General features: G+C 52.0%; 1 protein-coding gene across 3 annotated transcripts in view; it reads left to right on the forward strand.

Moving 5' to 3' along the window:
- Window positions 1-24,851, forward strand: part of SMG6 (SMG6 nonsense mediated mRNA decay factor) — a 108,440-nt gene that overhangs the window by 7,586 nt on the left and 76,003 nt on the right. For all 3 annotated transcript variants that reach the window (XM_048324780.1, XM_048324782.1, XM_048324783.1), the window contains exons 4-10: window positions 383-493; window positions 1,187-1,293; window positions 1,907-1,985; window positions 2,682-2,792; window positions 3,365-3,577; window positions 18,133-18,194; window positions 21,899-22,044. In XM_048324780.1, coding sequence (XP_048180737.1) covers window positions 383-493; window positions 1,187-1,293; window positions 1,907-1,985; window positions 2,682-2,792; window positions 3,365-3,577; window positions 18,133-18,194; window positions 21,899-22,044 — 829 coding nt within the window. The remainder of the gene's footprint in view (window positions 1-382; window positions 494-1,186; window positions 1,294-1,906; window positions 1,986-2,681; window positions 2,793-3,364; window positions 3,578-18,132; window positions 18,195-21,898; window positions 22,045-24,851) is intronic.

Here is a 24,851-nt window from a genome sequence, read left to right on the forward strand (position 1 = left end):
CTTTACCAAATTTGCTTGGAAGTCATTCTGTAAAACTGCAGCTCAGTTTAGTCTTTGTACCAGGGAGGCTGAGAGACCTGAAAGAATGTGTTTTACAGAATTAGGATGGTGGAGGCCTTTAGTCCAACCTCCTGCTCATAGCAGGACTCGTTAAACACTAAATCAAGTCAGTCCTGATTTTGTGTACCTCAGTCTTCAAAACCTCTGAGGCTGGAGATTCCCCAACCTCCTTATTGTGTTCTGAAGGGAAACAGCCCAAACCTCAGGGAGTGGGACCTCCTTTCTTCAACGAGGCAGGGATGGTGTGGTGATTTTGTGCTTGTCATCAGAAAGATCATAACATCCAAGTGTGTGTGTGTGTGTATGTGTGTGCGTTTTGCAGGGCTCTTCTTTTTTTGACAGCCTCCTCCAGAAGCTGCAGGTGTCCTACCAGTTCAAGCTTGAGGACTACATGGATGGGATGGCCATCCGCAGTAAACCTCTCAGGAAAATGGTAGGTTGGCTTCCTCCTGGAGACTTCTCATCCTGGTAATCCTGTGCAAGGTGCTGAACTCAGTGTGCTGCCCTTGCCAAGGGGCAGGCAGCTGTCCTCCAAGCAGAGCCAGTTTGTTTGCAGGGAATCTTTCTCAGCTGCTGGAGAACTCTGCACTCTGGTGCAGTACCATTTCTTAGTTTCCTTTGCAAAGAACTTGTTTTGTACCAGTTCTGTGAGCAGAGCTAATAAAGGAAAGAAGTGTCCAAAGGGACCCTGACCATCTCTTTTTTTCTGCCTGTGGAATCCAGAATAATGAGGGAAAGCTGGCAGTTGTGCTGCCTCCCTGACGTGTTGCCCTGAGCTGTGAGTGCAGGTGCAAGGGACAGCTGGGAAAGGATATTTTAGTCCAGCTCCATTCCCAGAGAAATGTGTTTATCTAACAGCTGTCCTCAAATTGGTCATGGACCGAACAACTCCCTTCTGAAGAGAGGTGGGATATTGTGTCAGAGAGAAGGTGTTTAGGGGGTTGGCTTGGCCCTGCAAATGCTGAACCAGTGCTGTGGAGCCTTGTCATGTCATTCTGCTGCCCTTCTGTGAGACCTTCAGTGTGTCACTGACCTCCTCTTGGCTCTGTACAACCCCTGCGGGCTCGCTGGGTCTGCAGGTGAGTCAGGGCTGTGTCCCAGGTGGTCCATGGCTGCTCCTTTGCAGGTGAAGTACGCTCTGATCAGTGCCCAGAGGTGCATGATCTGCCAGGGGGACATTTGCCGGTACAGGGAACAGGCCAACGACACGGCGAACTACGGCAAGGCCCGCAGGTAGGCACTCAGCTGCTGTGTCCTTGCAGCACAGCTCTGCCTCTGGATACCAGGGATGGATGTCATTTCATCCCTGAACTTGCCTCTAGCCAAAGAAGTCTTTCTTCTCCTTTTTAAAGTCTGTCCACTCCTCTGTTGTGTAGCAGTCCTGTAAAGCTGAAAGATGTAGCTGGATTTTGCTGCTCCAGAGAGCAAGCTGCCAGATCCAGCCATCCTCCATCTAGAAGTGGAGGTTGTGGAAGTTGTCCTGTGCTGATCCTGCAGCAGGGAGGGTTTAGGCCACTGAGCCTGGCAGAATTGCTCTTGTATTTTCTGGTGGCTTTTGCATGCATACGTTCTCACTCCATCAGAACTTACCCGCACTTGTTGCTTGCTTCCTGCTCGTCTGTGGGGTGAGCCAGGGGTATTTCCTTCTGCAGCTGGATCTGCCCTCTCTTGTCCAGTGCCCCATCCTTCCCCAGGATGCTCACTCCTGCAGGCAGAGGGCACTTGTGGGAAGGGCCCGTTCCCTGCAGAAATGCCAGTTCCAAGGGGAGTTCTGCACCCTTGAGGACACGGAAGGCAGCCTGATGTCCTTTCAGTAACCCTTTCTCTCTGTTTTTTCCCTTCCCAGCTGGTACCTGAAGGCTCAGCAAATTGCTCCCAAAAACGGCCGCCCGTACAACCAGCTGGCACTTCTGGCCATCTACACGGTGAGATGCTCCTCCTGCCAGGATGTGCAGGCACAGGGAGAGCCTCTGGGATGGCTGTGAGATTCCATCTGGTGGGGAAAGGCATTGTTTAGGGCAGTGCTCAGATGGTTTGGGGTTTTTTTCTTAGAAGAAAAAAAAAGCTGATGGCAGGATGTGCTGTGTGGGTTCCAGCTGCTGTGGCTCCAGGCAGCTTTGTCAGATACACGCTACTCCCTCAGGGATTTTGGGGACTGTTCTGTGGGCTGTCGAGAGTGTTAACTGTTTAAAGCTGAAAACACAGCCCACTTTTTGCATGAAATTTTTGTGCTCAGAGCCATCTGTGTGCTGTCTTATCGCTGAACCTGTGGGCATTGGTCTAAGCAGCATCCACACGTGACTTCCTCGGGTTTCAGTTGTGCTGGCTACGCCAGCCGTGCAGGAAAACTGACTTCAGGGAAGATGTGACAGCAGATAATGGAAGCATCGTGCTGGGGCACAGAGGCTGGTAGGGATCTGCCAGTTCACAACACTGGAAGATGCTGGTTTAAAGTAGAGCAGTTCAGAAGCACCTTTCCTTCATGGCTGGGAAGGACCTTTCTGACTGTGTCTGTCTGTCCCAGGCAGTATTGAGGGAGAGGGAAGGGGAAGCACATGGGAGCCTGGCTCTGGATGCCCCAGAAGGAGTGGCAGCTCTGAGCCTGGTTGTGTTTCTTGCAGAGGAGGAAGCTGGATGCTGTGTACTACTACATGCGCAGCCTGGCTGCCAGCAACCCCATCCTCACTGCCAAGGAGAGCCTCATGAGTCTGTTTGAGGAGACAAAACGCAAGGTGAGCCTTGGAGCTGGGCTGTGGATGCTGCACCTGCCTGTGCTGGAGAGCATGGAGAGGATGGTGGCTTTTGGACTTGGAGGCACTCCTTACCTGCTTCTAAGAAATTTCATGAGAGAGGCAGCCTTCAGAATGATGTCTTTGGGGTGGTTTGAGCAGCTGAATCTCTTGTTTCTGGGTCACAGACTGATTTAGCTGAGCTCAGCAAGGGCTGTAGGTTGCTGTGGTTTGCAGCGTGGCCTTGGTGTGTAGCACAATCATTGCTTTATTCCATGGGTGCCCCACTCCTGTGGGGATGGGTAAGGGAGGCTGCAGTGCCTTTGTGCCCCAGGGAGTCACCCCAAATACAGCACATGGGCTGCCACACACTCCTGGGACTGGACACTCTTGTCCTGGGATAGTTGGAGTTGAAAACTTCTCACCTGCACTGTCCTGTAGAGTCAGAACCAAATTCTGGACCTGACCCTGGGTTGTGAAGCAGGGCAAAGGGCTAATTTTTCCATGTTAATGAAATGATACACTTCCCCTGACCCTTGATCCCTCTGTGATCTGAATGTGTCCTGTGTGCCCAGTCCGAGCAGATGGAGCACAGGAAACATCAAGTGCTGGATGTGAGCCCCAACCGCCGGGGCAAAGGCAAGAAATCCACGCTGCGACAAGTGGGAGATGATGCCACCAGGCTGGAGATCTGGATCCATCCCTCCCACCCCCGTTCCTCCCAGGGCCACGAGTCCGGCCGGGATTCTGAGCAGGACAATGGGCTTGGGAACCTCAGCCCCAGCGACGTGAGTACTGCAGGAGGCGGCGGTTGGCTTTGGTGTCATGTGTTTGGAATGCAGTGGAATGACACTGGATCTGTTTTGCTTTCCTGTTGCTAAATTTTCCAGTGTTTTGGCTTTCCCTGTGGGAGCTGTGCCTGGGTCAGGCTGAGGAGCTGGTGACCTCGTGCCTCTCGTGTTTAAGGCTTGTTGTTACCATCCCTTTCTTGGCAGCGCACGCTGGCGTGGCTGATGTGGAACAGGAGAGAGGCACAAACAGAAGATGCTATAAAATGCTTCTGCTCTGAGGGCTCTAACTTGGGTGAGGTTCCCGGTGGGAAATGAGGTCACGTGCTGGAGATCAGGGTTAACAGTGACCCTGGAAGTTCTGAGGCTTGTTCTGGAAGTGTGTCACTTGTCCCATTGCCAGATGGTTGGAGGTTTGCACTGGGAATGTGAAAACCGTGGTTTCAATTTCCAGTGTAGGTGTTACATTTGCATAACTTGCTCTGCTGAGAGGCCAGACCAGCACCTTTCTTTTGCAAGAATTAAAAATATAATGAACTGGTGGTGTCTCCTGTGAGCCTGTCCAGCTGTACCTTGCAGGAGGAGCCTGGGTGAACTCTGTCAGGCCCAGGAATGCGGGCAAAGGCAGTGGTGGTTGGGAGCTCATCCTCCAGGAATCTTTGCACTGCTCTGGCACATTTGACTTGCAAGAGAACTTGCCAGGGAGCTCTGGGCTGCCTGTCCTAAAATGGCTGTTGAGGATGGGAGTTTAGGAGAGCTGGGAAGACCTTCCCTGCACACTGTGGGGCCCAAAGCTTCTTGGATTTGTGCTTTTGCAACGAATTTGTGACTTCAGCTGGGTGGAACTGGGGTGAAGTCTTGGAGCTTTGAAAGATAAGCTCTGGCACGTTGCTGCAGCATTTTTCATATGTTCCTGCCCTTGGTTGTTTTCCCTCTCCTCAGCTTTTCTTCTGGGGACTTTTGCTTCCTCAGCATCATTGAAAGGAACGTGCCAAGCTTTAGCTTCTCCATCAATCATTGATGAAGATGCTCGGCGTAAGATGCTGTCAGTGTTTTTGGGGCGCTGGGGGTTTTCTCTTTTGCAGTGCTCTCACATGAGGCAGTGTAGCAGCTGGCAAAGTGGGAGGCAGCAATGTGTTTGTAGTGCACCAGTGTAGAGCCTCCCCTCGCTCTGTTCAGTGGGGTCTGTGCTCTCTGAAGTGCAGCTTGCTGCCACTGTCTGTACACGTTTGTCTGATATTTACCATTAGTCTTGATTTCCTTCTGTTTGAAACATTGACTCCTGAAGAGTATGAGCTTTCTGATCATGGAGAAGCCACGCCAGCAGAAAATAGAATGGCAAAAGGGTGGGGGGAGCTGAGGGCCTGCGTTTGGGCACTGTTGGTTTTGGCAGCCAAGATATTTATTCTCAGGCTGCCTGCGCCTGCCGTGGGGCAGCACTCGAGTTGGTGCAACTGCTTATGGGGCCCTGTCACCCAAAATAACCACGTGGAAAGAAAACCTTAAATCTGTGTCGCTGCCAAAGCTCCCGAGCTGTGAAGCCGTGGGCTGGATAAAGACAGCAGCTCTGCGGGAAGCTCTGGACTCCTTCCTCCTTGAAGCTGTAGCCTCTTAGCCTGCTCCTCGCAGCATCCCCGGGTGTTTTGGAGCTGCTCGGCTGGAGAGGAGCCGAGCAGCCCTGAGTTGCCACTGTGTGGCACTGTTTGGCCTCGGAAGGGCCCTGCCTGGCCGGGACAGGAGCAGGAGCAGCCCTGGTCCTGGCAGCACCTCTGCCCCACATCCCCGGCTGGCCGGAAGGGAACAGCTCTGCTCCCAGGGGACGTGTGCCAGCGTTTGTGTGTCATTTTGGGGAAATGAGGCTAAATGTGTCATTGCCTCCTCGGTCCCTTCCTTGCCAGCTTCAGCCCTTGAAAGGGCAGAGAGAGGCAGGCTGTGTTCTGTGCTGGCCCTGACAGCTGTGCTCTGCAGGTAGCAGAGGCATCAGTCTTATGGCAGCTATTTCTGGGCCAGAGAAGGGCATTTTACAGGGTAAAATGGATCAGTTCAGATGGCAGCAGCAGATAGAACGCTGCAAGTAGAGGTATAACAGCTCTGGGTGCATTCTGTGCAGGGTGTGGGACTGAGGCTGCTTGCACCCTTCAGACAGAGGCTGTTGTTTCAAACCCAGCCACAAGTGGTTTGAGTGTGAGGATGCTGTTCTACAGGTGGCAAGAAATCGATTGGGGATGTTTTCTGTCCTCAGTAGTTGCTGTCTTCACCGTGCATGTGGTGAGGTGCCAGTCCTGTGATGTGACACACTTGGCAGGGAGGTGCTGCACGATTGCTCTCCCAGGACCTGCTGGTGTGTGTGCTGTCCCTGTCAGCACAGGCTTACACATCTCTGCTCAGCACTGACTTCATTTTCCCTTATGCAGCTCTGTACAAAGGCCCCAAATTTTCTTTATTTCAGGGTCAGGAGCCCACAGTCTGGAGTTGGTAATGTGGGATGGCAAGAGTGAAAAGGCCAACTCAAACTGCAGCCATTTCTGGGATGAGGGAAGCATGTGGGGCTGGCAGTTTGCCTTGCACTGTGTTTTTAGGTGGAGGCTTGGCAGAGCTGCCCGTTTCACAGTTTGCTCCATCCCCTTTTCTTCCAGTTCTGCATCTTCCTAGAATGCACCACCTGTGCACACCAAGGGGCGTAAATCTGTGTTTGTCCCCTTCCTCTGTCACTGGATTTGGCACTGCTGGCACACAGGGCATGGGACAGTTTCAAAGCAAGCTGAGGAGGTGTTTGAGTTGCAGCCTGGCTGTTTTGTGCTCAGGGTTTTGGCCATAGCCTTTTGAGGTTTCATTCTGTGAATGGCTGTTCTCTGTGGTCTCTTGTACGTTGCATGTTTCTGGGTGTGCAGGGGCAGGCTCACCCTTTACCTGGCAATATCTGGTCACTTCATGTGCAATTCCAATGAAAAATGCTAAAAAAGGAGGCTGAGCCAGTGAACAGTTGTGTTGGTGAGCCAAAGAGCTGAGCCTCTGCCATTTCTTCTCTGCCACTGGTTTCATTTGCCATGGGTCTGTATTCATCTTAAATCTGATAGTACCGTAAGCAGTTTGCTCTGCAGGCTGTGAATTGGTAAAGCAAACAGGGCAAACGGGCTGTCAGTCTCTTGAGAAAGTGCTAATATTACACTGAGTTTGAGATTTTAATCACTCCTGTCAGGAAATGCTGAGTTAAGGTTCTCACAATTGCTGCTGCCTGCTGCCTGTGCTCTGCAGTAGACACTTCCTTGTGTTACCACGCAGCATGCAGGCACTAATAAAGATTGCTGCAGCTAAGATTAGGGAAGAGAGGTTTTCCCTTGGCAGGCCAGTAATTGAATAATACTTCTCTCCAGATGTCTGAATACTTCATCATCATTAAAGAATTAAGTCTCTTAGCCTCTTTGTGAGAGGTCAGTCTTGTAGAACCATCAAAAGTTTGGTAGGGCCACCCGAAAAGCTCTTGGGAAAGCAAAGGCCAGAGTCAAGATCTGCTGTCACAGCCCTGTGCATCAGCTGCAGGAACATTCCCGTTTTCCTCCAGCCTGCTGGTCAGGGATAGAGGTTTTGGATTTGCCTCGTGCTGGGTGCCTATGGAGCAACAGCTCCTTTGCAGTGGCAGAGAAATTGGGGTGGAACCATTAGCTCTGGAATTCAGAGGAGATTTTAACTGCCATTTCTTTACTTAGACTTTCTTCTCAGCAACAAGGAGTGTGGACACTGCACCAGGGTTTCCATGAGTGAGCAGTTAATACTACCATGAGGCAATTTTGGGAATGCCTGTGCATCCAGGAGTGTGGGCAAGACCTTGGGGGGCTGTCCAGGCTGCTTCCTCGAGAGAGGCCATGTGTCCTTAGTGAAAAAGGTCCCTGTCCCCCAGCTCCTGCATGTTTCACGTCTGTTTTTCCTTGGTGGTGTTTGTTGTTCCTGCTCTGTGCACTTGTTCCTCTTGGGCAGCAGCCACTCGGGTGACTGGGCTGCCTCTTTCTCCTTCCTGGTTTCAGTCCATGCAGTTTTTTATCTGGTGGAGCTTGATCTTTGCATCTGGAGGGATGAAACCTCAGTCTGGTAACAGTTGTGATGGGGGTTTCTTGGCCATTCTGCTCCTTTAGCCTGTCCTTCACTTGGACCAGTCACACACGGGAGCAGTAGTGGCCCGTGTCAGAGTTAAGCTTGCCTGGATGTCACTGCCTCTGCTCCCTGGAAGTGTCTGGTTTGTTCAAAGGCTGTTGTGGTGTGAGCTGGGTGTCTCTGAGCGTGGCCAAACTTTGCTCATGCAAATATACCCCAGAGACACCCCTGTTTCTGAGCACTGCTCCCTCCTCTCTCAGCTCTTCCCCTCACCTTGTAACTCTGTTCCATTACACATGACTGGAGGTAAGTGACAGGCAGAAGTGGAAATGATGTATTGCTGTAATGATGGTTGTTCTTCCATACAGATGCACGGAGAAGAGGCTGCTTGGGGAACTCATTATTTTTGGTGCATCCCTGCCAGGCTGGTGGGAGCATTTCTCCTCACTGCCAGCATGGTTGAGTGGTTTCTCTCAGGACAGTGAAAGATTGATCTTTTCTTTGCAGGCTCTTATGAATAATCTTTGCTGGATGAAGTACAGGGCTCCTACAGGGCGCTCTCATTTGATACCTGTGTGGTGTCAGGTGGGCAAAGCCCTCGGAATGGTCCATTTTAGGAGCCTCTGATCTGGAAAATGAACCCAGGCAGCTGGGGCTGTGCCTGTGGTTTAGATGGGCAGGGTGAAAAGCACAGACTTGCTGCCTTCCCCCCACTGCTGGGGCGTGGCTCCCCAAAAAGGTAACCCTGCTGCTGCACATGATGTCCTGTGCTGACTCTTGCACACTTTTAGGGGTTTTTTTAACCCAAAACTAGATGCTGGTGCAGAGAGTGGAGGGAATGGGACCCACTAGCCCAGCAGTGCCTGGACATACCCTGTGTGCTGTTGCTGCAGCTATTCCCACACCAGTTAAACATCTGAGCCACAGCACAGCAGCAGTGTAGGTGTGTCCCCAAAGGGAGGGAGTGTCCCCTCGGGTTTTTCTCACGGAAGGAGCCAGTGGGATGCACACAAGCTCTTACATTGTAGGCACCTTGTCACAGGAGGGTGGCTTCTGTTAGGTCAGGAAGTTTGTCCCCTCTCTGGTTAGATGCTCTCTAGTATTGGATGTGAGTGATCCTGTCTGTGGTCTGCTGTTGTTACGGGCTGTCCTTGCTGTCAGAGGATGGCAGTGCTTTGCCCCCAGCCTGCTCGTAGCTGTGGTTGATCCACACCTCTGCAGAGCTGCCAGCCCCTGCTGAGCCTCCCCTGCAGCACAGCAACAAGCAGAGATGCTCTCTGGGGTGGGAATGCCAGGCACTAGCAGTCAGCTAAGGGCTGCCTTCCCTTATTTCTGGCCTTCATCTACTGCCTACATGAGAGAACATGCCCACATGAGAGAACAGCAAGAGCTGTTGCATCCTTAATCTTCGTGCCCAAAGTGAGACTTGAGAGGGAGAAGCGTGGAATTCCCTCTGTCCTGCCCTCATTTTCCTCACCCCCACAAGCTTGCAGGAAGCTGTTGGGTTTGGTTACTCATTCATGGAGGTCAGGACTAGGTCTGGGGTTTTTTTTTCCCCTTGTGTTTAGGAAACAGTTTACAAACTGTTTTGAGCATGGGGGAGCTGGTGGCATGTGAAAGAGGCTTCTCAGCCTCTTTACTGCTGGACTTGCATTAATTCTCTGCCCTGCCTCCTCTTCTGTAATCTCTTTCTTGATTGGCAGCGGGAGTATTTTCTGAGTGCTTTCCTCTGCCTGCAAGCCCTCTGCTTCCTGATATGACCTCGGCCACCAAGCCACCTTGGGGCTTTATTTTTACTCGAGCCGTTTTGGTTCGCGTGGTGAGGTTGGTTTCTTTCCCGCAGCAGTGAGAAGACTTCTCTGCAGAGGAAGTAAAAGAGTGCCAGGCTGCAGTTGAAACTGGTTAAACACCAAAACCACACTCCTGGTCTCGCTGGGTTTGAGACGTGACTTTCAGCCATGCAGCTCAGCGCTGGCTTTTTTTTGCCTGCCAGTAGTGCACCATCCCTGCTTGCACTTCATTTTTTTAATAAATTGTGTTTTCACTTTAAATTGCTGATAAAAACCTTCTCGGCTGCAGTTCCTGTGTTAGCAATCCAACCAGAAACGCTGGTCCACTTTGCCTGGGCTTGTGATGTTCCATGGATGCTCCACGACAGCTTGTGCATTCATGTCATGTACAACCCAAATGTTGCTTTCCAGCACAACCTGTCCTTTTGTCACTACCCATAAATTGAAGGCTGAGCTATTGGTAACAGTTTCCAGAAGTTGGTGTTGATCTTTTCCACCCCCCCGCCACCTTCTTCTTTTTAGGCCACGTTGGTGGTTTTATTTAACTGTGAAGAACAAGGCAGGCTCTAATGTTGCCTGAATGGGAGAGACACTGGCATGTTCTCCTTCTGGCAACAGGCATCTGGTGCTAATGTGTGTGGTGGATCAGAGGTAGAAGCACTACAAGGACATCGCTGAGTTGTGCCTGTGTGAGGGGCTCTGCTCTATCCCAGTGCTCAGAGAGGCTGCGGTGAGGGGAGCGAGACTTTGTGTTCCAACAAGCTTCTCATACTCCAAAACCAAGTACAATCATCCAGAAACCGCCTTTCCCTGTCAGTCACTCTTTCCTCATTTCCTCTCCTGCTGGTGCTGATCAGGCAGGGATTTGTGTGTAACCAAACCCCCTCCTGCTGCTGCACACGAGGCCTTTCTCAGAGCAGTGGGCTTGATGATCCTGGTGCTGCACAGTGGTGTTGGGAGGGAGAGTTTGCACTTGAGATGAGAATGCTGCCAGAATTGGCAGTACTGGTAAAGGAAGTAAAATATCTTAATAGCAGGGTTGGGAGATTTCCCAGAGCAGGGTGAAGGCTGTAGACACTGATTTCTCTTGAGATCTTTTTTTTGTTGTTAGTCTAACCTTGATCTTTGTCTGAAGTTGGCCCAGGCCAACGTTTCCTGCTGTCTGTTGTAGACTTTTTGGGATTGGCACCTCGTATCCCACAGCCAAACCTCTTAATTCTGCCATGGGGAATGTTTATTCCTCTTCAGTGTTGAATGAGCCATTTCCAGACAGGCTTCGTATCCACTGTGGAGGTGGGTACTAGGAAAGAAACTTCCTTCCGGAGGATCAGGGAGTGGAACCTGCTGGAGTCTGTGTCATTTCCTCTGTCCTTGGCTCTACTCTTCCTCCCCAGCAGATTTCATTGCTGCATAATTCAGAGTGGAGAGGGAGATGCAGCAGGGTGGACAACTACCTGTGGGCTGTGGGAGCCTGAGGCACAGCCTGGCTGGGAGCAGCTCCCATTATCCCGGACGGGGAGCGTGGCTGGAAGAGTGGGAATGTGAAGGTTGCGTGAGATAATGCTGTCATCCTTCTGGAAGGCTCTGCCTCTGCTCAGCCTGTTGTCCAAATGTCTCCTCTCTTGGCCCAACTCCATCCTAAGCCTTTCAGGGTTCGATCTCTTCAGTCTTCACCCTTCTTAATTTCTCACATTATCTCCCTCCTTTGTGCTTTAACCCCACAAATAATCTACTCTGGAGTAGTAAAGAGGGCTGACAACACCCTGAGCTGCCTTAACAGCTGATCTCTCACAACCAGAATTCATCACACATTTCTTCGTGTCAGTTTTCTGTCGCAGGAAGGTGAACGCTGTTTATTCCTGGCAAACAGTGAGCATTTGAGTATAAGCTGCTTTTGGTTGGAGCTGCTTTAGTGCACATGTGGCCTCCCCCTCACCTGCTGGACACAGAAGGCTCTGCCTGGGCTTTCAGTGCTTAACCAGATGCAGCCTTGAAGAGCTGAGCTTGTATCCTAAACGACCTGCAGCACCAGAGCCAATTTGTGAAAAGTTTTGTGTCAAAAATGAACTTGATATCTCAGCTGAGGACTCTCTGGCATGTTTGCATTGATTCAGAGAGTTTATGGTCAGCAGGGACCATTAGATCATCTTGTCTGATCTCCTGTATATCACAGGTCCTTAAATTTCACCCTGCTACTCCTATATGAAGCCAAATAACTCGTGTTTGGCTAAAGCAGTACTTCCAGAAAGTACAGTACTTCCAGAAAGACATCCAGCCTTGAGAATCCACCCTTTTCCTGGGGAGTTCGTTCCAGTGATAATTGCACTGGTTTTGAGACACTTCTACCTTATTTATGGAGTGAATGTTCCCAGTTTGTTCCCGTGCTTTGCTCTTCTGCAAAAGTGAAGAGCCCTTAAGTACCACAGAGGCACTTTGCACCCAGCAATCCAGTCGCCTCCCAGTCTTATTTTGATAACACTGAACAGATTGAGCTGTTGAAATTTTTCACTGCAAGGCATCATTTCTAGCCTTTGAATCACTTTTATGGCTGTGTTTTTGGATCCTTACCAATTTTTCAGCATCCTTTTAAAAAAATAAGGGCACTAGAGCTGGATGCAGTATTTCAGTGTCATCTCCCACAGTGCTGTATTTAGATGTGAATGTGCTGTCCAGTGCCTGCTCTGCTTGCACATCCAAGGGATGTGTTTAATCCTTTTTTGCTGGACACTGCCTTGGGAATTCAGCCATTGTGGTCCCTAAAGGCTTTTTGGAGAAGCTGCCTCGGGCACGATCTCCTGGAGACTTAATTTTGCATGTGATGCCAGATGAATAACATGACATTTGGTGTTGGAAACCCCCAGATTTTGAAGCTGTTATAGTAAACCCCATGTGAATGCTCTGCAGCCATCATTACTTACTGCTCCAAACGGGCAGTTTGACAGCAGAGTTTCCTTTTGTTGACTAAAAACCTTGCTAGTGAGTCTCTACCATCTTCTTCCCATCCAGTTCAGTGAGGGTCCCTGAAGACCTCTCTTTAAGAGGTTACTGAATCAGTTTATTCGTTTAATGATATTTTTTCAAGAATGTTGCACATTACTAATTCATGGAAACCAAATTTAGCTACAAGCTTGGTTGAAAAGGAAATAACACACATATAAATATTCCATTTGACCTGCTTTCATTGAGTTGAAAGTTCTGCTAGTAAATTCGTTATTAAATTATGTTGAATTTGTTTAGAAGTCAGATACTTGTTTTGGAGCCAGTGAAGTTACCATAGCTTGATCTTTACATTACTAAAGCAGATAATTTTCTTCCTTAACATTTTTCCTCTCACCTGCTCCCTGCTGGGATGAAGGAAGAACTCAAAAGCTCACTGCTTTTGCCAAGGGGCTTCTTAAATGCCTCTTTTTCCTCTTGCTGGGTTGCTGGCTTGTAACTCTTACAGCCATGAGATGTGTCCTGGAGCTGGAGCTGCTGCACTGCGAAAGACGAGGGAGCTGCAGGAGTGTCTCAGTGTGTCTTTACCTGTAAATTAATTTTTTTATGCCTTAAGGCCATGATGCATCAGGGTTCCCTCTCTCTTCCATGTCATAGCAAATTAGATTTTACGTTTGTGCAGTGTCTGATGTTAAGTAGCAGGATTTTCACTGGAATTGCTTCTGCTGCTACAGAAATCCATTTCAGGGCAGGACATTGCTCTGCTAAGCAGAAACCTGCACTAAACACGTGGCAAGAAGCAGCCAAGGCAAGCCCTGTATCCATTTGTGGTTGCAGGTGGTATATGAAGAGAAGTGATTATGGTAATTAGCCCAGCTGGAATTTGCCCACAGCTCTGTGGGTACCTTGTAAACACTGCAAAAATGCCAGACAATCTTAACAGCCCTTTTGTCTGATCTCCTTTGTGTAGGGTAGCCATTTGCACAAAACCCTTTCCACCAGCACTTTGGTGGGGTTACACCTGTAGCAGTAAAAACTCCTCCTGGTATCCTGCCAGCCGAGCCCGCTGCAGCATCCTGGGCTTTTCAGGAATCTCTGTATCAGTGTTGGACTGGGTGCTCTGAGGGAGCTGCCTGTGGAAAAAGAGGAATAAACCCTTGAGCTGGGAGTGAGAATATGGCACGTTTTGGGTGCCTGGATGTTATTTCACACAGTTCTCAGCAAGGAAGCTGTGCCTGGAAAAGCCTGACTGCCCAAGAAACCCTAAAAATATTTGGGATGAGTGTGGTACGTGTTTTGGAGCGGAGCTGTGTGGCTCTGTGGTCTGTATCCCAACCCCTTGTCACCGAGGAGACCCTTAGACTCAGGAGAACGTCCTGCTGTGCTCCAGGCCCTTCCACTCCGGTGGAGACAGAGCATTTGTTACAGGCAGTTTTGCATCTGGTCTCTTGATTAATGGACTTGTCTTTTGCAGCCTATTTTGACTCTGACACCGCTTTCTGCTCCACAGATGCTTTGCTGATGTTGAAGAAAGTTTGCCTTGCTTGATAAAGACCAGATCCTGGAATTTACTTCCAAACCTGAAGTAACAATTTTTAACTTGAAACGCTTTTTCCCCACGAGTCGCTTCTCCTGAATCTTTCCCTTATTTGGTGCCTCCTTCACAGCTGGGGCTGATGCTCAGGTGCCAAAGCTCTGTGCACTCCTTGCCCAGAGCCAAACGGGTTCAAGCGCAGCAGCGCTGCTTCCCAGCCTGGCTCATGGCACTCCTTTTCCTGTGCTCTCCTCTGGCATTTCCAGCATTGCTGTGCTGGGGTGGGGAACACCACTTTCAGCGTGGTCAGTGCAGTCTCTAGAGGCTGAGTGTTACTTTCTTCTCTCCTGGCTGGAGATGAGGTGGACCTTTCCCGAAGCTGCCCGAGCGGTTCTGTGTTGCTGTCAGGCCGTGCTCCCTGCGGCCTCGAGGAGATTTGAGCTGGCTGTTCAGCCCCATTGCTATCTCTGCTCTTTTAGCTGCTCCACGAGAAGTTGTTAGTCACTGTTGATTCCTTCCATGGCAACAAATCCAGTTGGGTTGGCGGCGAGGTGTGTGAATGCTCCCCAAGCAGCACTGGGCTGCTTCCTCTGGTGAGGTTGCGTCTTCCCAGGTGGATTTAGTCTGTCTGCACATGCTGACTCATGACAGCAGAAACAGCTGTTTTCAGCTTCAGGCACTACTGTGTGCAGGGACCCCTTCTTTTTGACAGCTGGTTTGTTTTTGTAACTAATGCCTTCACTATATGCTCATAACTTCCATATCGGTGATGCCCTCTTTTCAGCTGGAAGGGCCAAAATCCAGTTTTTGACATAGTTTCGTTGTTGCATAAGCTTTTCTTGATGGGCTTTTCCCAAGTGAGCGACTGGGACCATCCAGATTTGGTTCCCTGTCCCAAGGAGCAGTGTTGCCCACAAAGGGCAGCAATGTCAGTGTGCTGGGAGTCCTGGTCTGGCATCCTGATATTGGCATGAGGGCTGTTTTTGGGAAATCTTTGGAGGGGACCGTTTTTAAGCTGCACAGTGAGTGAGATGAAGGCAGTAAGTTGTTGTAGAGCTCGTGGCAGCACCGTCAGGGTAGTGAGCATGCTGGCAGTGCTTTTGGGAAGTGCTCCTCTCTGCCATGTGAATGCAGAGCAGGAGGTGACAGAACTTCCTCCTCTGTGCCAAGCCACTCACGGAGGTCGCCGTTTCCCTCTCCCCGTGAGAAGCTGAGTTTGATGGGAGGAGCTGGGAGGGCTCCCAGAGGCTGAGGGACAGGTGAGTCAGTAGGGAAACAGTCATCCAGAGAAAAGCCCAGTCAAAGCAGCCCCATGACCTTAGCATGAACCCAAAGATGAAAGGTCCAAAGTTGAGTGATGAGCTCATCAAAACCTCGAGGCTGTGAGAGAAAAAGTGGTGAAAGAAGCGAGAGGTGCCTGCTTGAGATGCCACAGTGTGGGGCACACAGGGCTCTGCCTGGGCTTGCTGAGGTTGTGATTTAAGTTGGCAAGAGGCATGAAACATGCTTCATTCCTAGAGGCAGGTATCACATTTCCTTAAAAACAATTATAAGTGAGCACATATCTCTGTCCCAGTTCTGTACTGGTTCCTGGGGAGTGTGACTGGTTAGTCCTTGGGATTGCGAGTGGAAAGGCTGAGTGTGAAACTTGCTCTGAGAAAATGGGGGCGAAGCCAATGTCCTGACAAGCCCTGCTGGAGCTGGATGTCTGTGGAAACACTCTGGGCATGTCCCTGCTGGGTGTCACTTCCCATTCAAGGTGGGGAATTTTGGTTTTCCCCCGCTGCCGGTAAAGTGTGGGGATCTCAGAACACTCCTGGGGCCGTGGGTGAATGTGGGCCTTGGAGGAAAACTTCTGCCCCAATTTCTTCTTTCCCCCACCTGCAGCCTGCCCATGAGTACTGCTTTCCAGTAGAGATGGGTCAGGCCATAAGCTCCTTCTCTTTTCCATACTCCCCCTCGAAGCATGGACCCCCTTTTCCAGATCTTGCACAGGGTCTTGCTGTGGGGCAGAGCACTGCCCACCGCCCCGCCAAGGCTCCTGCACTGAGCTGGGCGCTGTGATTCCTTAGATTCCTTGGGCTGTGTCTGTGTCAGGGTCTCTGATTTCAGCCAGAGCTGGTCACAAACCAGCTTTTTGCCTCCACAAGCTGTTACCTGAAAAAAAAGTACCTGTTAAAGGCTTCAAGCTCTCAATTACCACAGTGTCCTAAGGTGAAGAATCAGCTATATCCAAACTTCACTGGCAGAATGAATAAGGGCTTTGCTGTGCTGTCCCAGTATTCCCCAGTCTCTTCTGGGTTCCATCTGCAGAGTTAATAAAATGGTGGCAAATCAAGTTGAGTTCTAGTGGAAAGGGCTCTTTAGGGCAGCAGTAAAATAGTGAGTAAGCAAGAACCCCTTGCTGCAGGGGCCAGTTTAATTGGTCTGGCTTGTTTTATGAGACAGGTTTTATGTTTAAACTCGCACATGGCCCGGGAGCGACTCTGCAGCAGGGCATCATTCTCCTGCATGGATCCTTCGGGAACGCAGCCGGCTTAATTACACCTCACTGAAGGTGCAGAGCAGCTGGCATCGGTCATGGCATTGAGCCCAGGGGCTCAGCAAATGGGGCTGGGAGGTGGCACCAGAGCTGGGATGCCAGTGACACCTGTCCCCTGCAGCCAGGCCTGGCAGGGAGCTCGGGAGGCACCGGCCAGTGCCCACTCTGCATCCTCTGGCACGTGCCCAGCTCTTGGCTGGGCACTGCCACAGCCCTGCCCAGTAATCTTATCCTCTCCCTGTGCTCCTGCTTCCCCCTGCGAGTGGAAGTGGGGGAGTTGAAGCTGTAAAAGCCTGGGTGGATTGGAGCAGCGTGGTGGTGCTCTGGGTCGCTCCTGGTCAGCGTCTCCCTCGGAGCGCTCGGGGCCTGGCTTTTCTCAGCGCGCTGAGACTGTGCAGGCACAGGCGAGAGAGGAAAACCTCCTGCTCTGGGGAAGGTAAAAGTGAGGCCAGTCCACTCCTGCTGTGACACAGCCACCTCCAGGGCCAGGCTGAGTGAGTGCTTACCCACCCACAGCCATCCTCAGAGCCGTGTAGATAAGGACTGGGAAAGCCTGGAGCTGTGCTGAGCGAGCAGAGGTGGCCTGGGGCAGTAGTAAGCAATTATTCAAGGCAGGTTTTGAAGTCAGGGGACGCAAGCAGGGCAGGAAGCTGCCTTCACACCGTGTGCTACAGCCAGCTCCCCTGTGTCCCCTTAGCTCCACGTCCACGGAATCATGGAATGGTTTGGGTAGGAAGGGACCTTAAAGACCATCTAGTTCCAACCCCCCTGCCGTGGGCAGGGACAGCTTGCACCTGAGCAGATTGCTCAGAGCCCCATCCAACCTGGCCTTGAACACTTCCAGGAATGAGGCATCCCCAGCTTCTCTGGGCAGTTCAGTAGCTGTTCAAAATGCAGGGTCTCAGGGGCTCTGCTGGCACATCTGAGCACTGTCTCTAACACCAGTTAAATGATGGGGTGCAGCATCACCCCAGTCCTCCCTTGCTTCTGGAAGCTGCTCCTGATAGGGCACAAACAAAAAGTGCTTTGAGTGCTGCTGCTGAGCCCTCTGTGCTGGCTGCTCTGCAGAACAGCGCTGGGGAGGACATCCTGCTCCCTCTCTGCCGTGTCCAGCTGCTGCTCTGCCTCTGACACAGTCGGGAGCACGGAACAGGCTGCTGCTGGTGGTTGTGGGGTTGTTTTTTCTGTCGATGGAAATGCTAGTGGGGAACGCTGCCTTTGGGGACTCCTTTTGCAGAACCCCTTGGGCTGTGCTAAGCTTTGAGTTCGTGAGACATGGGGGAAGAGACCTTTGCCTAGGTATCGGATTTGGGGGTGCAGGTATTGGGTTTGGGGTGCCCGGGGTGTGGGGTTTGGGGCTCCCGAGGCACAGCAGCCCTGTGCAGGATCACAGGACCCGGCAGAGGGTGCTGTGTCTCCATCGCCTCTCCCAGCTCCGGTTCCAGCTCCAGCTCCAGCTGTTTGGCACTTGCCTCTGCCTCTGTGCATGATGTTTGTAAGAGTTTGGGCATGTCCATTTGGTTCCCATCTCCAGTGCCACCCCCAGCATCCAGGCCAGGTTCTTCTGTCACTGGGGACATTCTTAATTCACAGGAAATAGGAGAGAGTTTAATTGTTTTCTCCTCTCTCTCTTTTTTTTCCTTTTTTTTTTTTTCCCATGCAGCTGAACAAAAGGTTCATCCTCAGTTTTCTCCATGCCCATGGGAAGCTGTTTACCAGGATTGGGTAAGTGTGCAGGATGTTTATTTTATTTTCCTACATTACAAGTCTTTTTGGAATTTAATATTGTTAGCAACTAAGCTGTGTTTGGAGCTGAGGGCACAGGGTGTGAATTCTTGCAGGCCTAGCCTCCTGGTTCTTATTCTCCTTACCCGCCCTCCAATCCACACTGGTTGGAGCTTGGGCTTTTCCTTCCCCCCACCTCAAAGCCCACTCCTGCCCATGCACCAGGACCCTCTGGCAGAAGCTGAGCTCAGATGGTTCACACACCCAGGAGGGACTAGAGGCTGTTTTCTCTCTCTCCCATCACCTAACTGTGCTCCCTTCCCTTGAATTTCTGGGTTTAACCCCCTCTCTTCCATTGCCCTCACCCAGTGCAAAGCTGCCTCCTGGAGCTCTCAGTGGCTGTTGCCTGTAAGGAACACAAAGCCATCGAGGCAGATCCACATGGTGGCTGAAAGCTGCCATCCAGAGTGTGTCAAAACAAGCCTTACCCTTCATCTCTTTGCTGCCACTTCGGTGAAAACCCCGTAGCTGAGAGCTGCCCTGGCTGTGGGAACTGGTTTGTACAAAGCGCCCTTGGCAGTGGCTGTCAGAAATGGGTTTCAAGTAACTGAACAGCTACCCTTGAAGCAAAGCAAGCCTGATCCCAGCCTGGGCTGAGATCCCAGCCTGGGGGACATCCCTATGACCCCGAGGGCAGAGCTCAGCCTCGCAGCTGATGGGCTTCCCATGGCGCTGCCTCTGCTCCAGGTCCGGACCGGCCCTCGCTGTGTGGGAGCAGCTGCTGAGGAGAGACCCCATGTGGGTCTCTGCTTGAGCTGCCAGTGCCTCGGAACCAGCCAGAGTCTCCTGAGCTCTGTTGGCTCCTTCATTCTCCTGCAGGACTGCTGGCTACAAGTCACAGGGCTGAAAGGCCTTTTCCAGGCCATGTAGGTAAAGGGAGTGTGGGTGCAAAGTGACAGCTTGTCCCTGCTGTTGGGTTTTTTGACTCGGATCTATAATTCTTTGTCCCCTTTCCCTCCTGGAGCACAGAAGCAACAGCAGTACTGGGAACAGCTCAGATCCTGCCACACAGCAGCACTCAGCACTTGCTGTGTCCAGTGCTTACAGGGCTGACCACTCAGGGGGGGCACTTTGGACCCTTCATTAAAAAAATGGAAGCAGAGGCTGGTGATTTGTTGGAGATCCAAGTGTCTGAGGGTCACTGCTGATCTCTCCCTGAGTCACAAGGCACTGATTATCCACTCACGGGCACCAGGCTGGTCTGCAGCGAGGAGGCAGAGCTGGGTGTCCTGCTGCCTGCAGGAAAAGAGGAGGAGAACTTGAAGAGTCCACAGAAGGTTCTGGAAGTGCAGGGTCTGTGCTGGAGGGCAGAACATCCGGGGAGCTGCTGGTCCCTGGCGCTGTGGGGCCGCGCTCGCAGTCGAGCTCCGGTTGAACGGATGCCAGCAGGGGATTAATGGGGATGTAGCAGAGATCAGTTGCACATTTGGCTCCTGAGACTTTTGTGAAATTAAGATGCAGCGTTTGAGGCAGTTGCTTCCCAGGACAGTCATTTAGAAAACCCAAGTATGTTTAATGGTACAATATGCCCTGAAGTACTTAGAAGGGAACTAGAAAGTAATACCATGACACAGGAAGAGAAAATCGTCCAGCCCTGCTAAACAGCTTCCGTGCTTAAAATAGGTAAAAGGTGAGGGGTAGCCAAGTCCTCTTTGGGCAGGATCTTGAGTGATTTATCTGGAAAAAATATGGAAAAGATGATGTTGTCCTAATTGGACTCTTGCTCCTAAAACCACAGGTAAGCAATTTATTAAAAGCTTCCGCTCGGCTCCTGACCTGCTGGTTCTGAGCTCAGTGGGGTTACTGCATGCTGTTCCAGATGTGCTGTGGTATCAAAGCACAGCTGGCGGGGCTGAGGAAGCCCTCACTCCTTCTTGTTGTTATTCCATGGCAATAATCTTCATCTCCTCAGTAACAACCCATCCTGCAAAGGGCTCCTCCATCCCCAGAGTGCTGTCTGCCCTAGGAGGATGTTGCTGGATACACTGGATGTAGTCTGAGATTTCTCAAAATTAGGAAGTCTTTAGAAGCAATCAGTTTGCTCTAATTCTCTGGCTGTGCCCCAAATCCTGGGAAGTTGCCTTTTGCAGGGAAAGCAGTGCATTTGTACTGACAGAGCTGCTCCGTTCCGCACAGCTACAAAGTACAAGGGGCCTGTTTGTTCCAGCCCATGTTTTTGGGAAGGTAACAGAGACTTTGAACTGCTCCAGCAAACAGTGCCCGGGGAGAGGGTGCCCTGCTGGTAGAGGCACACCCAGGTGATGAAAAGCACCCATGAACTGTGGCTAAGAATAAAGCCATTTGTGTCTTTAAAAATAAAGCTGTCACCGTCCTGAAGTCTGTTGGGGAAGCCCAGCAGAATTGCCCGTGTGGGTTACCAGAAGTGGCTCATTAATCCAGCCCGTGGTGATATCACAAGATCTGAATCTCTTGGGGGAAGATAGAGGAAATTGCTTATGGAGGCCCCCGAGGTCGCCTGCCCCGGCTCCAGATGCCTCACCCACTGTGGGTTTTGGCTCCCTCACTCCCATGTGGGCACTTGATAATGTCACTGATAGCTGGTGTGGACACTTTGTGGGAGATATTCAGTCTGCTGGGTCTGGCTGTGGCTTTCTCTAGTGTAGGAACAAGAATCAATACAGCAAACTCTGCAGAAGAGGCAGTGGGACAGGAGGATCCCACACATTTCCCCCCCCCCCAGTAGTTCCCAAGGTTTTGGGCAGCTTCTTGGTTATAAAATTGTCTTTGTGGGATGCCAGGTGAGGACTGTTGTGGGCAACCACATGTCAGTCATTTTTGGGGTTTGACTGTGCACTTTGCAATCATTTCAATTTTTCCCCCCACTTCAGCTCGGAGGTTGCTGAGGATCCAACAGCTTTGATAAGTGACCTCAGCTAATTCCCTTAGTGATGAAGAGCAGGATAAAGGTGTCAGATTTCCATGGGCGCTTGTGAGTGGTGTTGAAAGCTCACCCCATCCCCAGCCGTGGCCCCGCAGCCGCGGGCTGCTGTGTCCTGACGCGCGACAGCGGCGCTGCGGCTGCGGGGACCCGCTCCAGCTTTGACACTGTCAGCAGCTCCACGAGTCAGAGAGTCCCTGTCCTGTGGGGCTCGAAGTGATGAAGTTTAGGGGCTCAATCACAGTGCTGGAGAGTGTGTAGCCTGGGGGAGACAGGGCTCGGTGCCATGGGATCCGATGTTGCAGCGAGGAGTTCTGGAGGAAGCACGCTCTGGCCAGCATTCAATGCACTGGAATTGCCACATCCGCAATGTGGCACCAGTGTGTGCGTTTTGCTGCAGCCTTGGGAGTCCCATGGGCTGCTCCTGGTCCAAGTGAGCTGCTGGCCCCTTGGCACCTCTCCCAGATTGGTAGAAGTCAGTAGAAAAAAATGGTTGGTCAGAAATGACTCATAAAGGCCGTGTTTTGTGCCAAAAGAATGCTGCCTGTCGGTCACAGAGCAATCCCTCACTGTCCTCTCTAAGGAAGCAGCCTGTACCTTCATTCCCCACAGCTCCTGGGTGGGAGACAGCACCCCAGGGATTCCCCCTTCCCCAGGAGATGTGACATGGGCTGCACCGTGCCCACTTCCCACCCCACATCCCAGGGCACAGCCTGCTCTCTCCAGCCTCTCTCTCTGTCTGCAGGATGGAGACTTTCCCTGCGGTGGCCGAGGAGGTCCTGAGGGAGTTCCAGGTGCTGCTGCAGCACAGCCCCCCTCCCATCGGAAGCACCCGCATGCTCCAGCTCGTGGCCATCAACATGTTTGCAGTGTACAACTCCCAGCCCAAAGGTACCACGTGCTGCTTGAGGGGAACTGGCTGGGGATCAGCCGCTCCCCATGTGGAGAAGGGTGGGGGGGACACGCCAGATGGGGAGGTGGGAGTGGTGGTTGGATGCCTGTGGGTGTCAACACAAAGGGACCTTGGCTGGGCCTTGGAGCTGGCTGAGGTGTCTGAGGAGTGAGGAGGCATCGCATCCCCCAGGATCCTGAGTCATCAGCACAGAAGGAAGACGCTGCTTTATGGCTCTGCCTTCCCAGTGTTTAAGCTGGGCCCTGCTCGGTGCCTGTGCTGGCACCAGAAGGGCTGGGACAGTCTCAGAGCCCTCAGCTGTTGGCTGTGGCTGCCTGTGTTCGTGCCAGGGGGATGTGGTGCCACTCTCTGAAACACCAGGCTGGAGCCTGTGCCCCATATTAAGGCAGAGAACAACACAGATCCAGTGTTAATCACCGTCCTCCTCTCACTTCCTCCATCCACCCAGCGGCCCAGATGGTCTCAACCATTGACAAGTTTAATGTGCTGGGCAGCAGAGATGCCACCAAACCAGAGTCTCTTCACTGAGTTTAAAATGATGCTTCCAGGGATTGTGTTTTGCCCTGTGTCCCCTCCAACACACACTCAGCAGCAGTACCCAGGTCTGCCTGAGCCGTGTGTTTGGGAGCAGGGATGGGGCTGCTCTCCCTGGGTGGGAGGAAGCGGCATTTCACATGCTGATGGCTTGGGATTTAGATCCCAAAGATGAAGGCCTGCAGCTGATGGATTTCAGCTAAAGCCGGCATGTGGGCGATCAGGCAGAGCCCCAGAGCGCTGCTGCTGGAAGATCCCTCTCTCGTGAGCCAGTTGGCCACTTGTCAGGCTAGCGGTCAGTGGCCAAGGTCAGCTGATGGAGTAAACTGTTGCCGGCCAGAGGGCTGGGAAGTGGCTCCCGTGTGCTGTGCCTGCCTTGCAGGCACTCTCCTCTCCTGGAGGGAGCTGTCAATCCCACTGGCGAGGCAGCCGTGCCCTCCTGCCTGCCAGATGCCAGCTAACGACAGCGTGTTTATCTTTGAGCTGCAAAGTACTTTGCGATTATAAGCAAATGCCTCTGCGTGACGGTAATTATTGTATTCCTAATGTTAATAATACCCCTGGTAGGTGAATTAATAGTGGTGTCTGTGCCACAGACAGGAGCGGGTGGGAAGGAGAGGATAAGATTTGTCTGGGATGGATGGCAAGCCCCTTTGGCAGAGCTGGAAACAATCCCAGCTCTCAAACTGCTGGGCTGTGCTCGTCCATCCATAGCCGATTTGTGGATGTGTGTGAGTGACAGAGGGAGTGCTTTTTATCTCATGAAAAATAAGTATTCTCAGAGTTTCTGCCTCCTGTGTGGGTAGCTGCCAGCTGCTCCCAGCTTTTGGATCTCAGGAGAAAGCAAACCTATTCATGCCGGGGCCTGTGGGCTGCGTGCGGAGCAGGTGGCAGTGCCCATGGAATGCCTGCAGGTCGGATGGCACCACGGCTGCCATCTGATGCCAAGGGTCCTTCAGGGATTTCCCTGAGGGCTCTTTGCTCTGGTGACCCTGAAATATCGCTGAGAGTGTTGTTGGCAAAGCAAACCCTGCTGTCAGCGCGAATGCCCCGGTGGTCTCGGAGCGCTCGTGCGCCAAGTGCTGGCACAGCACAGGTTGGGCTCGCTGCCGACGCTGCGATACTGGGAAGAGCTGGGTGCAGATGGAAATCACAAGCAGAACAGCAAAGGGCCTGGAGTTTAGAAGGAAGGCAGGAATGTTGGAATGATTATGGAGTGCCCTGCACGGAGCAAGGGTGCTGGCTCGCTCCCCAGCGTGTGGGCTGCTGTGGGCAGGGGCCTGGCGGGAGTGCGCGGCAGGAACGCTGTCGGGAAGGTGCGGGTTTCCATTTCCCAGCACATGAGTCACCTCCCTGTGCTGCAGCAGCAGGGGCAGCAGCGGGAGCCAGGGGGCCGAGCCGCCCCTGTGGGCCTGTGGGAGGCTGGCGGGATGCAGGGAGCAGTCCCACCCTGCCTGCATCCCAAATTGCCAGGAAGCGTTGCTGGGGAGCCGGCTGTAGTCAGAGCTTGGCTGTGTCCACACCACAGAGCTGGATCTAACTTTGCAGTTGGACCAAACAGCCTCCGGAGATCTCCTCCTACTGAAATCCTCCTGCAAATCTGGGAGCAGAGCGTGTCTGTGTCCTTCCCATCACACGGGCCTGACACTCAGCTTGCAGTAGCAGGAGGAGATCCGGGGGTTTGGGGCTGGGAGGGAGGTCTGAGCCTCTCTTCCCTGCTGTCCAGGGGTGTTCTCTTCAGGGATAGCTGCTCCCTCCCTTCCCTGCTGTGTGTTTCCAGGTCTCTGGAGCCCCAGCTATTCCTGCGAAACTTGTAAATGTGCTTGTTCCTCCACGTGTGGTGTGTAGCAAATCCCTGGTGCTGAGATCCAGTGGTGCTGGCAGTCATGGTGTGGTGTCACTGGCATAACAGTCACAATGTGGGGAATTCTATGAAATTTTTAACCCCTGCATAAGAACTTTCAAGCACAGATTCAGGTATTATGAAAAAGGGAACTTGAAGAATTAAATGCAGCGTTAAACACCTGTCCTCCCTCTTCCTCAGGCTTACACCAAACGCAATCCTGCCCCATCTCAGCCTCAGTTTCTCCCATTTTTGGATTGTGCTCAGTCTGTCCCAGCCCTTCAGTGAGGCAATGGGCAGCACGGGAGGTTGGGACTTGTGCATGATGGTTTATATCTGCTGCTCTTTGCTTTGTATTCCTATGCTTTTGCTGTGGTGTGGATTGTCTGTGGTCCCTCAGGGGTGCCC

This window comes from Corvus hawaiiensis, chromosome 20, assembly GCF_020740725.1.
Source record: "Corvus hawaiiensis isolate bCorHaw1 chromosome 20, bCorHaw1.pri.cur, whole genome shotgun sequence".
In the NCBI taxonomy this organism is placed as follows: domain Eukaryota; kingdom Metazoa; phylum Chordata; class Aves; order Passeriformes; family Corvidae; genus Corvus; species Corvus hawaiiensis.